Below are 16,944 nucleotides of genomic sequence, written 5' to 3' on the forward strand. Positions count from 1 at the left end.
GCACCCTTCCTATTCCTAAGCTCTGCCCGTAATGTCTCGCTGCTTGAATCCTCCATTGTGCCCTTGTTCAGCACAACTGTAATATCCTCTCTGACCAATAATGTAACTCCTCCACCCCTTTTACCTCCCCCTCTATCCCGCCTGAAGCATCTGTATTCTGGGATATTTAGTTGCCAATCTTGCCCTTCCTCAACCGAGTTTCAGTAATAGCAATAACATCATACTTTCAGGCACTAATCCTAGCCCTAGGTTCATCTGCCTTACCTACTTCACTACTCGCATTAAAACAAATGCGCCTCAGACCACCTGTCCCTTTGCGTGCATCATCTGCTCCCTGCTTACACTTCCCCTTAGTCATGCTGACTTCATTATTAAGTTGCTTACAGGCTTTAGCTACTACCTTCTTACTGTCCACTAACCTCATTTGATTCCCATCCCCTGTGTCGGACTTTGGCTCAATCTACCAACTTACTTTCTTCAATGAGTGAGCCAAGTCCTGCGTGTTCTTTAAATGAAGCAATAGGAGAAGATATTCGGTCTTTAAGTTTATTTTAGCAGTAAGTGGATAAAGCATTCAGAGCTCTGGGTCTCGACCTTTCTGTCCCTGACAAACTATATAGTGTGTCAGTTCACGAAGTCTGACCCCTATCCTGCTCCTGACCCAGTCTTTTATACAGTACAAAACGTCATGTAATCACAGAACATTGTGCAAGCATTGAGGTGTGGTTGTCTTCTTGATTAACTGTTGACCTGACTCCAGTCCCCACCTTCTCGCGTTCCCGGATATCTGACCCCATGTAACCTCTTTCTGCAGGAGGTGGCGCGAAATAGTTCTTGTTTTTGTTGTGGTTCTGTTTGCCGAGCTGGAAGTTTTTGTTGCAAACGTTTCGTCCCCTGGCTAGGCGACATCATCAGTGCTTGGGAGCCTCCTGCGAAGCGCTTCTTTGATGTTTCCTCCGGTGTTTATAGTGGTCTGTCCCTGCCGCTTCCGGTTGTCAGTTTCAGCTGTCCGCTGTAGTGGTTGGTATATTGGGTCCAGGTCCCAATATACCTACCACTACAGCGGACAGCTGAAACTGACAACCTGAAGCGGCAGGGACAGACCACTATAAACACCGGAGGAAAAATCAAAGAAGCGCTTCGCAGGAGGCTCCCAAGCACTGATGATGTCGCCTAGCCAGGGGATGAAACGTTTGCAACAAAAACTTCCAGCTCGGCGAACAGAACCACAACAACGAGCACCCGAGCTACAAATCTTCGCACAAACTTTGAGTTCTTGTTTTTTTACCACAGCTTATGTCCTGCATCTGCACTCACAGGGCGGCAACACCCCCGCAATCTGCCTCACTCTCCCAGCCGCTACCAAGGCCGCCAGTACACATTGCTCTTTATTAAAAGTCATTCCTATTGTGTGTTTACATCAGCTTATCTTTACAAGTCAGATGTACTCAGTACTTTTCCACAGTCTGTTCGTACATACAAGGGTTACACTACACACTGTGCTAGTTAATGGTTAAGTATGACATTGTATTATAAGTACTGAAACAAATATATCATTAAAGGCTTCTGAATGCCTCAAACTAAGCCATATATTTACAAATTCCCCTTTTGGTCTCATCAAAATGAGACCAACAAACCACTTTTATACATCACATTCGCTCTCCGATGCATAGTTTTCCCTTCTTGCCAGAGCCATGGTTTCCGTCTCCATCGGGTAGGGCGGGGGAGCCTTCCCTTCAATTGCTGTGATGATTACTCCCTGCAGTCTGACCGCATGGGATGTCCCCTCCACCACCCTGTTAGGTCCTGTCCACCTTGGCTCCGACCACTTCCGTATGATCACCTTCAGCAGGACCCAGTCCGTGGTAGGTGGCACCTGGCTCTGTCGGTCCCACTTTTCCAATCCAACCTGTTTGGAGAAAGCTGACACCAAAGCTGTTAGTTGATCATAGTAAGGTTTGTACCTTAGAGAGGCTCCTCCTCCCTCTAACATCTGTATTCCTGCTGCCCTGTTGTTAGCTCGTACGGTGATGGAGTTTACTGAACTTCTAATAGACAGTAAAGCTAAAGGTAGGGCATCCACCCAGCTTAACTTTGTTTGTGCACACACTTTTCCTATTTTTCCTTTTATGGACTGATTCATTCTTTTCAATTTTCCCTGTGACTGAGGATGGTACACTGTTCCAAACGCATGTTTCGGTCCTAAAGCTGCTTCAACTTCTTACAGGTCTTTATTCTTGAAATGTGTGCCATTATCTGACCTAACTCTCTTTGGAAACCCATGCATTGGAATGTATTGGTTTATCAAGAATTTGATCACTGTTTTTGCGTCTTCCTTTTTTGCTGGTATTGCTTCTGGCCAACCAGTGTATGCATCCACTGCTACCAAAAGGTACCGGTATCCGTTTACTCTCTCTATCATGTCAGTGTAGTCAATCACTATTTCCTGACCTGGCATTCTTGGGAGAGGGAATTTTCCCTCGTGTGGTTTCACTGTTGGTCTCATATTGTATTGTGTACACGTTCTACATTCCCTGATATAATTTTCAATCATTGCTGGCAAGAACGGATGCCACCAATGTGTCAGATACCTCTGCATCTGTGTTTTTCCACAATGTGTGAGCCCATGAGCTTCCTGGAGCATGGAAGCTATCAAACCTGGGGTTAGGACTGGTCTACCGTCTGGTGACCTCCAAATCCCTTCTGACTCTGTGGCCCCTCTCTCTCTCCAAACTGTCAGTTCATGAGGAGAGGCTTTCTGCTGCTCTTTGATTAACACATTTGCATCGCAAGCAGGCAGCAGGTCATACACTGTTCTCTCTGTTTGCATAATTATATACTGTGGGGTATACCCTGCTGCTTTCTTTGCTGCTGAGTCGGCTTCCTGATTGCCCTTCGCTACTACTATATCTGCTTTATCATGTCCTCTACACTTGACCACCGCCACTTCTTCAGGTTTCATTAGGGCCTCCGCTAATCTTTTCATATCTTTTTCATGTTTAATTGGGATTTTCACTGCTGTTAAGAATCCTGCCCTGATCCATTGACTGAGTTCTACCTGTATAGCCCCTGCCACATATGCAGAGTCGATGTAGATATTTACTCTTTTTCCCTCTGACCATTCTAACGCAGCAATCATTGTCTGTAGTTCAGCCAACTGGGCTGATTCTTTACCTGTCACTTTTCCTGTCAATACTTCCTCAAATCCCTCACTTGTCCGTCGCACCACTGCATAGGCTGCTTTAAGTCCTTCAGTTGGATGTCTGTAACAGCAACCATCTGTGAACAGCACTACTTCTGGGTCTACTCGTGGAATTGCCTGTAAATCTGCCCTAACTTTGACGTCTCTCTGTATCCTTTCCTCACACGTGTGGCTGTCCTTCTCCCATGTTATCAGCCATGTTAATTCCTTCATGTGTAAAAATTATATGTGGTGCATTCAAAATTTTCTCTAACCTGGTTTGCCGCAGTGACGTCATTGTAAAGGCTGTTGAGTTCACATAGGCCACTATACTATGTGTCGTCAGTACCGTTAGTGAATGGCCCATGACTATATGTGCTACCTTTTGAAGAATTTTTGCTGCCCCTGCTGCATGTCTTGTACATGGCAGGTATCTGTTCTCTATTGGGTCAAGGGTAACACTTACATACATCAGCACCTGCCTGCCTCCCCCTTTTTTCTGAAAAAGAACACCATTTACTGTGTGTAATCTTTCAGAAATATCGAGGAAAAATGGCTCTTTGTAGTCCGGGACCGCTAAATCAGCAGCCCGCGTTAAGGCCTGTTTAAGAGAGATTAAACTTTCGTCTGCCTCCGTGGTCCACTGCAAATGGGCCGACAAATTTCTCATGCCTTGCTCATTTACCATGGCCCTGAGAGGGAAAGTGAGCTCCCCATATGATGCAACGAATCGTCTGCTGTATCCTGCCAACCCAAGAAATGAGACCATGTCTTTTACAGTGACTGGTTTGGTATGATGCAGAATGGAGGATCTATGGAATGGAGAGACACCTGTTCCCTTAGCGGAAATCACTCTACCCAAAAAAGACACCATTTGTCTGCAGCATTGCACTTTAGCTCGTGACACTTTGAAACCAATGTTACACAGTTGAACCAACAATGACTTTGTGGCTTCCAGACAAGAAACATGGTCTGGTGCCACCAGAAGAATGTAATCCACATACTGGACCAGTATCTCCCCCTTTTGGAGTGTAAGGTCCTTCAGCTGCCATTTTAGTACCTGATTAAACACTCCCGCCGACAAAATGAACCCTTGAGGGACCCTTGTATAACGTAGTTGTTGGCCTTTGTAAGTAAATGAGAAAATGTCCCTCAAATGATCAGCTAGGGGCAAACAGAAAAACGTGTTGGCCAGATCAATGCACAAGAACCACTTATGGTCAGGGGTCAGCACAGACATCGCAGTGTATGGGTTTGGAACTGGAACTGTTGGAGTGGAAACAACACAATTGATCCATCTGAGATCATGCGCCATCCTATATCTACCTGTATCCTGCTTCTTTACCAGTAGAATGGGGGTGTTCCAGGCTGACTGGGAGGGTTCTAGCACCCCTGCTGCTAACAATCCTTCAATTGTGTCGGCAATGCCGGCTTCAGCCTCTGGTTTGTGTGAATATTGTCTCTGCCAAATTGGAGTGTGGTCAATTAAATTGAATGTGATTGGTGTAACATGTTTGCAGTGACCAACGTCCGTTGAACCTGCTGACCACAAGGTATCTGGTAGAGTATCAAGCATCGCTGCAGTCTGTGGATGGTCTGTTTTTTTCCCTGCCGTGAAACCTTTCAATCTGCCTATGTTCCAGCAGTACCGTGTCAGTTGTCCTGTACATAATTCTATAGGCTTCCTCTGATGGTGAATATTGTAAACCGGGTAGCTGAGTCCAAACCCAATCAGTTAGCGCCATCAAACGTTTGGACATAGGTCCCAGATCCTTGGCCTGATATTTAGCATGCACAGCCAATGTAAGATGAGGTATAGCTTCTTCAGACATCTCATACCATTCCAACTGTTCTGCAGTCAGTTCAACAACACCTGCCACACCTTCTTTCCCTATCAGAATACAACTAGAGGAAGTATCCCATTGAGTCCCTTCTAAATGCTGATAGATGTCATTATCATCTCGATCATAATACAGGGTAACGTGAAGGGGATCTGCAGGAGGAGCATAGGGATGCAGCATCTGAACCCCGGGTCGCCATTGGCTGTATAAAGACTGTATACTGTTGTTCTGCCTGTTTTCAGGTTCGAGGAGTCCCCAGTATATATCTGCCCACTGCCCTTCCGCCATTGGTGATGTGTCCGGTGATAGCATCATTTGGGATCCAGAGTGAATCATTGTCATAGAACAGTTGACAGAATAGCCATTTGGAAAGGTCACTACCAGCCCGTCTAGTCCGCACAGGACCGAGACCCCACATCTCACCAGCAAGTCACGACCCATCAGATTCACAGGGCATGAAGGTGATGAAATATACCGGTGACGAAAGGTCTGTCCGGCCACTGATGTGATCAGTGGCGATGTCAAAGGCAGATTTTCTGGTTTGCCAGAGAAACCTACTAACTGGACGCTGGAGGATGACATATTTGACCGAGGTGATGGTAGAAAATCTTGCACCCGTGTCAACCAAAAAAGACAGATTCTTGTCCATTACCCTCATTTGCATATAGGGGTCTGCCAACCCCACATGCCCCTGGATTCTCGGGCCCCATCAATATTCATACCCCTGCCCGTCCGGCATAGTCTGGGGGTACTGTCGTTGCACCGGGGCTGCAGCTACATTTAGGGCTTGGTAAGGTTGAGGAACCTGTTGAAAAGGAGACTGACTTGAGCGGACATACTGTCCTCTGATCAATCCCTGCCCTGCCTGGATCCCCACAGCATGGGACAATTCCGTCTCCAATGCCCGGGCTGGCCACATTCAAAACAAGTGTTGGGTGGTTGACCTCTTGGTCCTCCGCGGCCCCTCCCTCTGCCACGCATTCCTCCGGAATCACCTATAGGCTTGCTCCCATAGTAAGAGTAAGGAGGCATCCAATCAGGTGTTGGGTCCAGACTGGGCAGTTTGTTTTGTGGCGACGGCTGCTGAACCATCTGATTAGTCGTCTTTTGGGAGGTCTTCCTAGTATCATTAGCCTTCCTCCTAGCCTCATCGAGCTGTAAGTTCAGCAACTGCACTTGAGCTGACTCGTTGCTCTGTTTATCTTCATCCTGTTTTGTCCTGTAACGCTTCATGTGGTGCGTTAAGTGTTTCTCCCACTGTTCTGTAGAACAACCTGGGATATCAGGATTACTCTCCAATTCCTCTTTTACCTCCTTAGGCATCCCTGCCATAACGGCATTCCTAAATAATGTGGTCTGTAGCTGACCTGACCCTGGATGGCTCCCCGCAGTATCTGTCCACGTGCCCTTACACCTAGCCAAAAAGGCAGGCATATCCTCACCCTCCTTCATTGTGAGGGTGAGTGAGTGCATCGCTCCCGGTGGAATCGGAAATCTATCCCTCATTGCCCTTCCCACACAGGTGGCATGCTGCACAAACGGTTCTGAATCAGGTAGTAAGGTGGTCCCCGCAGACGCTTCAATCTGCTGTATTTTCCACATATTCAATTGCTTGCCCAACAATGCTCTCCAATCACCCATGGCTAACTTGTGCCCTAATGTGTATTGGCAAAATTTAGTCATCCAAGGCCCACCTCCCTCCATGGGTGGGGGCATTTTATCCAGGATGCAGTTCATATCAGTAAATGTGAAGGGCTGATAAACATCCCCCATATAAGAGCCTCTGTAAATGGCATTTGGTGGTGCTGATACTGTACGGGCTGTCGTAATGTGTCTCTGGGACGCAGGCTGTAACTTGGTTCAGGTAGGGGCTTCATTGGAGGGCCATGTTAGCATGCATTGTGAGTGAGCCTTTCAAAGTGACGGGGTAGGTGTGTGGGTCATCCTCTGTCAGGGATTCTGCATCCTCAATATCTGTAGTATTTTCAGATTCCCCCCCATCCAATTTGTCTCTATCTCGTTCTTCCCTCAAATCTCTTCTTCTGTCTGAGAACCCGTCATCTAGTAACTGACCTGAACTACGTAATCTTCCCCTCCTTTCGCCCTCAACACTATACGGTGTCGAGTGAGCATCTGGCTCTTCCAATAATGAATGTCTCCCTTATTTCGGCTGTTCTTTGTTTCTGCTGTGCGTCATTATCACCCTGCTTGCCTCCTCCTCTTCTTTAACTCTCTGTGCAGCTTCTAGTGTTAGTTTTTCTACCTTTCTGATGCTTTCTTCTACTGCTTCCGCCAGTCTCTCTTTTACTTCATACTCTCTCGTTCCTACTTCTTGCACATCCAACACCCCTTCTTGAACATACATAAGTGGCATTTGTGGTACAGGATATGGGGGCAGTGATTGTGCCCAGGCAATTTAGGATATAATGGCGCGGTTGGTCCTGCCTTTTCTGTCTCCTTTGCCAGTTCTGTTTTAGAGGTACCACCTACTCTCTTTTGTAATGTTTCTACTGCCATACAGGCTAACGTCATGTTGTGCAGATAAATCCTCCTCTCTTCTTTCTCCTCGTCTTCTTTTGTCCACGTTCTTCTAACTAATATTGACCCTTTCTTTCCCTTCATGTGCTCTTGAACTTCTAATTTAGCTTGCTCTTCTGCTTTTCCTAAAAACAGTGACAATTTCTCCCTCTCCTCATCTTTCAAGACTTTACCCTGCTGTTGTAATTCTTCCCAAATCTTATCATATTTCTCCCTCATTGTTTTTTGTTTGTCCTTCGCAACCCCACTAACTAACTGAATTCTAGCTTTAGCCCACTGCTGTTTTACGGGCAACATTAAGTCGAAAGAACATCCCCCGTATTCCTCACACTCTTTATCAAATCCCCCTTCCATTTTACGTATTTTGTTTTAATCCTCCCATCTAGCAGTCAATTGGTTTGGATATAATATAACCGAGCAACTAACCCAATCAGAGACAAATCCGGTGGCCAGTCAGTTTGTATGGAGTACACCCGAGCAACTGACCCTTTCAGCGAGATTTATCAGCAGTGTCGCTGTTGTTACCATTAGATTCCCACTGCCAACTCTCTCTCTCGCTGAGACACCACCGACCCTTACTTCAAAACACTACTGGCTTTTCTGCCACCATCCGTACATTCCCCAATATAAGTTTTAAAACATACAACACAATCATAGACCACAATTTGTGAGCGTTGCTTTTATGAGATCCTGCTCAATAGACTTTAAACCTCCTCACATTTACATACCTTGCTGCTTTTATGGGGACTCTAACCCCACGGGACTTTAAACCTGTACATATTAATCTTTGTTGCTTTTATGGGGACTCTAACGCCAAGGGACTTTAAACTCGTACGTACCTTGTTGCTTTTATGGGGACTCTAACCCCAAGGGACTTTAAACCTGTACGTACTAAGCTTTAGTAAATTTGTGAGCGTTGCTTTTATGAGATCCTGCTCAATGGACTTTAAACCTCCTCACATTTACGTACCTTGTTGCTTTTATGGGGATTCTAACCCCAAGGGACTTTAAACCTGTACGTACTAAGCTTTGTTGCTTTTATGGGGACTCTAACCCCAAAGGACTTTAAACCCGTACGTACCTTGTTGCTTTTATGGGGACTCTAACCCCAAGGGACTTTAAACCTGTACGTACTATATCAATACTTTATCCACTTACTCTTACTAGGACACTTGCAGTATAATGACAACAATCAATTTAGTATTTCCAATTGCAGAACTTCGATATAAACAGGCGTCTGCTCACCTTTTTTATGCGACGCCGCTTGTTGTTGTCATCAGACATCAGTTGTCCATTGTTTCTATTTTCTTTCTTTTCCGTCACTTCTCCGTCTTCATCATGTCGGGGTCACCAATTGTCGGACTTTGGCTCAATCTACCAACTTACTTTCTTCTATGTGTGAGCCAAGTGCTGCGTGTTCTTTAAATGAAGCAATAGGAGAAGATATTCGGTCTCACACTTTAAGTTTATTTTAGCAATAAGTGGATAAAGCATTCAGAGCTCTGGGTCTCGACCTTTCTGTCCCTGACAAACTATATAGTGTGTCAGTTCACGAAGTCTGACCCCTATCCTGCCCCTGACCCAGTCTTTTATACAGTACAAAACGTCATGTAATCACAGAACATTGTGCAAGCATTGAGGTGTGGTTGTCTTCTTGATTGACTGTTGACCTGACTTCAGTCCCCGCCTTCTCGCGTTCCCGGATATCTGACCCCATGTAACCTCTTTCTGCAGGAGGTGGCGCGAAATAGTTCTTTTTTACCACAGCTTAAAACATGTCCTGCATCTGCACTCACAGGGCGGCAACACCCCCGCTGTCTGCCTCACTCTCCCAGCCGCTACTAACGCCGCCAGTACACACTGCTCTTTATTAAAAGTCATTCCTATTGTGTGTTTACATCAGCTTATCTTTACAAGTCAGATGTACTCAGTACTTTTCCACAGTCTGTTCGTACATACAAGGGTTACACTACACACTGTGCTAGTTAATGGTTAAGTATGACATTGTATTATAAGTACTGAAACAAATATATCATTAAAGGCTTCTGAATGCCTCAAACTAAGCCATATATTTACAAATTCCCCTTTTGGTCTCATCAAAATGAGACCAACAAACCACTTTTATACATCACATTCGCTCTCCGATGCATAGTTTTCCCTTCTTGCCAGAGCCATGGTTTCCGTCTCCATCGGGTAGGGCGGGGGAGCCTTCCCTTCAATTGCTGTGATGATTACTCCCTGCAGTCTGACCGCATGGGATGTCCCCTCCACCACCCTGTTAGGTCCTGTCCACCTTGGCTCCGACCACTTCCGTATGATCACCTTCAGCAGGACCCAGTCCGTGGTAGGTGGCACCTGGCTCTGTCGGTCCCACTTTTCCAATCCAACCTGTTTGGAGAAAGCTGACACCAAAGCTGTTAGTTGATCATAGTAAGGTTTGTACCTTAGAGAGGCTCCTCCTCCCTCTAACATCTGTATTCCTGCTGCCCTGTTGTTAGCTCGTACGGTGATGGAGTTTACTGAACTTCTAATAGACAGTAAAGCTAAAGGTAGGGCATCCACCCAGCTTAACTTTGTTTGTGCACACACTTTTCCTATTTTTCCTTTTATGGACTGATTCATTCTTTTCAATTTTCCCTGTGACTGAGGATGGTACACTGTTCCAAACGCATGTTTCGGTCCTAAAGCTGCTTCAACTTCTTACAGGTCTTTATTCTTGAAATGTGTGCCATTATCTGACCTAACTCTCTTTGGAAACCCATGCATTGGAATGTATTGGTTTATCAAGAATTTGATCACTGTTTTTGCGTCTTCCTTTTTTGCTGGTATTGCTTCTGGCCAACCAGTGTATGCATCCACTGCTACCAAAAGGTACCGGTATCCGTTTACTCTCTCTATCATGTCAGTGTAGTCAATCACTATTTCCTGACCTGGCATTCTTGGGAGAGGGAATTTTCCCTCGTGTGGTTTCACTGTTGGTCTCATATTGTATTGTGTACACGTTCTACATTCCCTGATATAATTTTCAATCATTGCTGGCAAGAACGGATGCCACCAATGTGTCAGATACCTCTGCATCTGTGTTTTTCCACAATGTGTGAGCCCATGAGCTTCCTGGAGCATGGAAGCTATCAAACCTGGGGTTAGGACTGGTCTACCGTCTGGTGACCTCCAAATCCCTTCTGACTCTGTGGCCCCTCTCTCTCTCCAAACTGTCAGTTCATGAGGAGAGGCTTTCTGCTGCTCTTTGATTAACACATTTGCATCGCAAGCAGGCAGCAGGTCATACACTGTTCTCTCTGTTTGCATAATTATATACTGTGGGGTATACCCTGCTGCTTTCTTTGCTGCTGAGTCGGCTTCCTGATTGCCCTTCGCTACTACTATATCTGCTTTATCATGTCCTCTACACTTGACCACCGCCACTTCTTCAGGTTTCATTAGGGCCTCCGCTAATCTTTTCATATCTTTTTCATGTTTAATTGGGATTTTCACTGCTGTTAAGAATCCTGCCCTGATCCATTGACTGAGTTCTACCTGTATAGCCCCTGCCACATATGCAGAGTCGATGTAGATATTTACTCTTTTTCCCTCTGACCATTCTAACGCAGCAATCATTGTCTGTAGTTCAGCCAACTGGGCTGATTCTTTACCTGTCACTTTTCCTGTCAATACTTCCTCAAATCCCTCACTTGTCCGTCGCACCACTGCATAGGCTGCTTTAAGTCCTTCAGTTGGATGTCTGTAACAGCAACCATCTGTGAACAGCACTACTTCTGGGTCTACTCGTGGAATTGCCTGTAAATCTGCCCTAACTTTGACGTCTCTCTGTATCCTTTCCTCACACGTGTGGCTGTCCTTCTCCCATGTTATCAGCCATGTTAATTCCTTCATGTGTAAAAATTATATGTGGTGCATTCAAAATTTTCTCTAACCTGGTTTGCCGCAGTGACGTCATTGTAAAGGCTGTTGAGTTCACATAGGCCACTATACTATGTGTCGTCAGTACCGTTAGTGAATGGCCCATGACTATATGTGCTACCTTTTGAAGAATTTTTGCTGCCCCTGCTGCATGTCTTGTACATGGCAGGTATCTGTTCTCTATTGGGTCAAGGGTAACACTTACATACATCAGCACCTGCCTGCCTCCCCCTTTTTTCTGAAAAAGAACACCATTTACTGTGTGTAATCTTTCAGAAATATCGAGGAAAAATGGCTCTTTGTAGTCCGGGACCGCTAAATCAGCAGCCCGCGTTAAGGCCTGTTTAAGAGAGATTAAACTTTCGTCTGCCTCCGTGGTCCACTGCAAATGGGCCGACAAATTTCTCATGCCTTGCTCATTTACCATGGCCCTGAGAGGGAAAGTGAGCTCCCCATATGATGCAACGAATCGTCTGCTGTATCCTGCCAACCCAAGAAATGAGACCATGTCTTTTACAGTGACTGGTTTGGTATGATGCAGAATGGAGGATCTATGGAATGGAGAGACACCTGTTCCCTTAGCGGAAATCACTCTACCCAAAAAAGACACCATTTGTCTGCAGCATTGCACTTTAGCTCGTGACACTTTGAAACCAATGTTACACAGTTGAACCAACAATGACTTTGTGGCTTCCAGACAAGAAACATGGTCTGGTGCCACCAGAAGAATGTAATCCACATACTGGACCAGTATCTCCCCCTTTTGGAGTGTAAGGTCCTTCAGCTGCCATTTTAGTACCTGATTAAACACTCCCGCCGACAAAATGAACCCTTGAGGGACCCTTGTATAACGTAGTTGTTGGCCTTTGTAAGTAAATGAGAAAATGTCCCTCAAATGATCAGCTAGGGGCAAACAGAAAAACGTGTTGGCCAGATCAATGCACAAGAACCACTTATGGTCAGGGGTCAGCACAGACATCGCAGTGTATGGGTTTGGAACTGGAACTGTTGGAGTGGAAACAACACAATTGATCCATCTGAGATCATGCGCCATCCTATATCTACCTGTATCCTGCTTCTTTACCAGTAGAATGGGGGTGTTCCAGGCTGACTGGGAGGGTTCTAGCACCCCTGCTGCTAACAATCCTTCAATTGTGTCGGCAATGCCGGCTTCAGCCTCTGGTTTGTGTGAATATTGTCTCTGCCAAATTGGAGTGTGGTCAATTAAATTGAATGTGATTGGTGTAACATGTTTGCAGTGACCAACGTCCGTTGAACCTGCTGACCACAAGGTATCTGGTAGAGTATCAAGCATCGCTGCAGTCTGTGGATGGTCTGTTTTTTTCCCTGCCGTGAAACCTTTCAATCTGCCTATGTTCCAGCAGTACCGTGTCAGTTGTCCTGTACATAATTCTATAGGCTTCCTCTGATGGTGAATATTGTAAACCGGGTAGCTGAGTCCAAACCCAATCAGTTAGCGCCATCAAACGTTTGGACATAGGTCCCAGATCCTTGGCCTGATATTTAGCATGCACAGCCAATGTAAGATGAGGTATAGCTTCTTCAGACATCTCATACCATTCCAACTGTTCTGCAGTCAGTTCAACAACACCTGCCACACCTTCTTTCCCTATCAGAATACAACTAGAGGAAGTATCCCATTGAGTCCCTTCTAAATGCTGATAGATGTCATTATCATCTCGATCATAATACAGGGTAACGTGAAGGGGATCTGCAGGAGGAGCATAGGGATGCAGCATCTGAACCCCGGGTCGCCATTGGCTGTATAAAGACTGTATACTGTTGTTCTGCCTGTTTTCAGGTTCGAGGAGTCCCCAGTATATATCTGCCCACTGCCCTTCCGCCATTGGTGATGTGTCCGGTGATAGCATCATTTGGGATCCAGAGTGAATCATTGTCATAGAACAGTTGACAGAATAGCCATTTGGAAAGGTCACTACCAGCCCGTCTAGTCCGCACAGGACCGAGACCCCACATCTCACCAGCAAGTCACGACCCATCAGATTCACAGGGCATGAAGGTGATGAAATATACCGGTGACGAAAGGTCTGTCCGGCCACTGATGTGATCAGTGGCGATGTCAAAGGCAGATTTTCTGGTTTGCCAGAGAAACCTACTAACTGGACGCTGGAGGATGACATATTTGACCGAGGTGATGGTAGAAAATCTTGCACCCGTGTCAACCAAAAAAGACAGATTCTTGTCCATTACCCTCATTTGCATATAGGGGTCTGCCAACCCCACATGCCCCTGGATTCTCGGGCCCCATCAATATTCATACCCCTGCCCGTCCGGCATAGTCTGGGGGTACTGTCGTTGCACCGGGGCTGCAGCTACATTTAGGGCTTGGTAAGGTTGAGGAACCTGTTGAAAAGGAGACTGACTTGAGCGGACATACTGTCCTCTGATCAATCCCTGCCCTGCCTGGATCCCCACAGCATGGGACAATTCCGTCTCCAATGCCCGGGCTGGCCACATTCAAAACAAGTGTTGGGTGGTTGACCTCTTGGTCCTCCGCGGCCCCTCCCTCTGCCACGCATTCCTCCGGAATCACCTATAGGCTTGCTCCCATAGTAAGAGTAAGGAGGCATCCAATCAGGTGTTGGGTCCAGACTGGGCAGTTTGTTTTGTGGCGACGGCTGCTGAACCATCTGATTAGTCGTCTTTTGGGAGGTCTTCCTAGTATCATTAGCCTTCCTCCTAGCCTCATCGAGCTGTAAGTTCAGCAACTGCACTTGAGCTGACTCGTTGCTCTGTTTATCTTCATCCTGTTTTGTCCTGTAACGCTTCATGTGGTGCGTTAAGTGTTTCTCCCACTGTTCTGTAGAACAACCTGGGATATCAGGATTACTCTCCAATTCCTCTTTTACCTCCTTAGGCATCCCTGCCATAACGGCATTCCTAAATAATGTGGTCTGTAGCTGACCTGACCCTGGATGGCTCCCCGCAGTATCTGTCCACGTGCCCTTACACCTAGCCAAAAAGGCAGGCATATCCTCACCCTCCTTCATTGTGAGGGTGAGTGAGTGCATCGCTCCCGGTGGAATCGGAAATCTATCCCTCATTGCCCTTCCCACACAGGTGGCATGCTGCACAAACGGTTCTGAATCAGGTAGTAAGGTGGTCCCCGCAGACGCTTCAATCTGCTGTATTTTCCACATATTCAATTGCTTGCCCAACAATGCTCTCCAATCACCCATGGCTAACTTGTGCCCTAATGTGTATTGGCAAAATTTAGTCATCCAAGGCCCACCTCCCTCCATGGGTGGGGGCATTTTATCCAGGATGCAGTTCATATCAGTAAATGTGAAGGGCTGATAAACATCCCCCATATAAGAGCCTCTGTAAATGGCATTTGGTGGTGCTGATACTGTACGGGCTGTCGTAATGTGTCTCTGGGACGCAGGCTGTAACTTGGTTCAGGTAGGGGCTTCATTGGAGGGCCATGTTAGCATGCATTGTGAGTGAGCCTTTCAAAGTGACGGGGTAGGTGTGTGGGTCATCCTCTGTCAGGGATTCTGCATCCTCAATATCTGTAGTATTTTCAGATTCCCCCCCATCCAATTTGTCTCTATCTCGTTCTTCCCTCAAATCTCTTCTTCTGTCTGAGAACCCGTCATCTAGTAACTGACCTGAACTACGTAATCTTCCCCTCCTTTCGCCCTCAACACTATACGGTGTCGAGTGAGCATCTGGCTCTTCCAATAATGAATGTCTCCCTTATTTCGGCTGTTCTTTGTTTCTGCTGTGCGTCATTATCACCCTGCTTGCCTCCTCCTCTTCTTTAACTCTCTGTGCAGCTTCTAGTGTTAGTTTTTCTACCTTTCTGATGCTTTCTTCTACTGCTTCCGCCAGTCTCTCTTTTACTTCATACTCTCTCGTTCCTACTTCTTGCACATCCAACACCCCTTCTTGAACATACATAAGTGGCATTTGTGGTACAGGATATGGGGGCAGTGATTGTGCCCAGGCAATTTAGGATATAATGGCGCGGTTGGTCCTGCCTTTTCTGTCTCCTTTGCCAGTTCTGTTTTAGAGGTACCACCTACTCTCTTTTGTAATGTTTCTACTGCCATACAGGCTAACGTCATGTTGTGCAGATAAATCCTCCTCTCTTCTTTCTCCTCGTCTTCTTTTGTCCACGTTCTTCTAACTAATATTGACCCTTTCTTTCCCTTCATGTGCTCTTGAACTTCTAATTTAGCTTGCTCTTCTGCTTTTCCTAAAAAACAGTGACAATTTCTCCCTCTCCTCATCTTTCAAGACTTTACCTGCTGTTGTATTCTTCCCAAATCTTATCATATTTCTCCCTCATTTGTTTTTTTGTTTGTCCTTCGCAACCCCACTAACTAACTGAATTCTAGCTTTAGCCCCACTGCTGTTTTACGGGCAACATTAAGTCGAAAGAACATCCCCCGTATTCCTCACACTCTTTATCAAATCCCCCTTCCATTTTACGTATTTTGTTTTAATCCTCCCATCTAGCAGTCAATTGGTTTGGATATAATATAACCGAGCAACTAACCCAATCAGAGACAAATCCGTGGCCAGTCAGTTTGTATGGAGTACACCCGAGCAACTGACCCTTTCAGCGAGATTTATCAGCAGTGTCGCTGTTGTTACCATTAGATTCCCACTGCCAACTCTCTCTCTCGCTGAGACACCACCGACCCTTACTTCAAAACACTACTGGCTTTTCTGCCACCATCCGTACATTCCCCAATATAAGTTTTAAAACATACAACACAATCATAGACCACAATTTGTGAGCGTTGCTTTTATGAGATCCTGCTCAATAGACTTTAAACCTCCTCACATTTACATACCTTGCTGCTTTTATGGGGACTCTAACCCCACGGGACTTTAAACCTGTACATATTAATCTTTGTTGCTTTTATGGGGACTCTAACGCCAAGGGACTTTAAACTCGTACGTACCTTGTTGCTTTTATGGGGACTCTAACCCCAAGGGACTTTAAACCTGTACGTACTAAGCTTTAGTAAATTTGTGAGCGTTGCTTTTATGAGATCCTGCTCAATGGACTTTAAACCTCCTCACATTTACGTACCTTGTTGCTTTTATGGGGATTCTAACCCCAAGGGACTTTAAACCTGTACGTACTAAGCTTTGTTGCTTTTATGGGGACTCTAACCCCAAAGGACTTTAAACCCGTACGTACCTTGTTGCTTTTATGGGGACTCTAACCCCAAGGGACTTTAAACCTGTACGTACTATATCAATACTTTATCCACTTACTCTTACTAGGACACTTGCAGTATAATGACAACAATCAATTTAGTATTTCCAATTGCAGAACTTCGATATAAACAGGCGTCTGCTCACCTTTTTTATGCGACGCCGCTTGTTGTTGTCATCAGACATCAGTTGTCCATTGTTTCTATTTTCTTTCTTTTCCGTCACTTCTCCGTCTTCATCATGTCG

At 45.8% G+C, this 16,944-nt stretch overlaps 1 protein-coding gene across 1 annotated transcript; it reads right to left on the bottom strand.

Moving 5' to 3' along the window:
* Nucleotides 1–1,157: 1,157 nt before the first annotated feature.
* On the bottom strand, nt 1,158–16,533 carry LOC148145161 (uncharacterized). The gene is made up of 2 exons (XM_087973719.1): nt 16,430–16,533; nt 1,158–8,684 (listed from the first exon to the last, which is right to left on the bottom strand). Exon 2 carries the CDS (start codon nt 3,413–3,415, stop codon nt 2,222–2,224), a length of 1,194 nt encoding a protein of 397 aa, XP_087829845.1. The 5' UTR covers nt 3,416–8,684; nt 16,430–16,533; the 3' UTR covers nt 1,158–2,221.
* Nucleotides 16,534–16,944: the final 411 nt, after the last annotated feature.

This window comes from Chiloscyllium plagiosum, unplaced genomic scaffold (genome assembly GCF_037043375.1).
Source record: "Chiloscyllium plagiosum isolate Xiang-an unplaced genomic scaffold, Cpla_swu_hap1 HiC_scaffold_26, whole genome shotgun sequence".
In the NCBI taxonomy this organism is placed as follows: Eukaryota; Metazoa; Chordata; class Chondrichthyes; order Orectolobiformes; family Hemiscylliidae; genus Chiloscyllium; species Chiloscyllium plagiosum.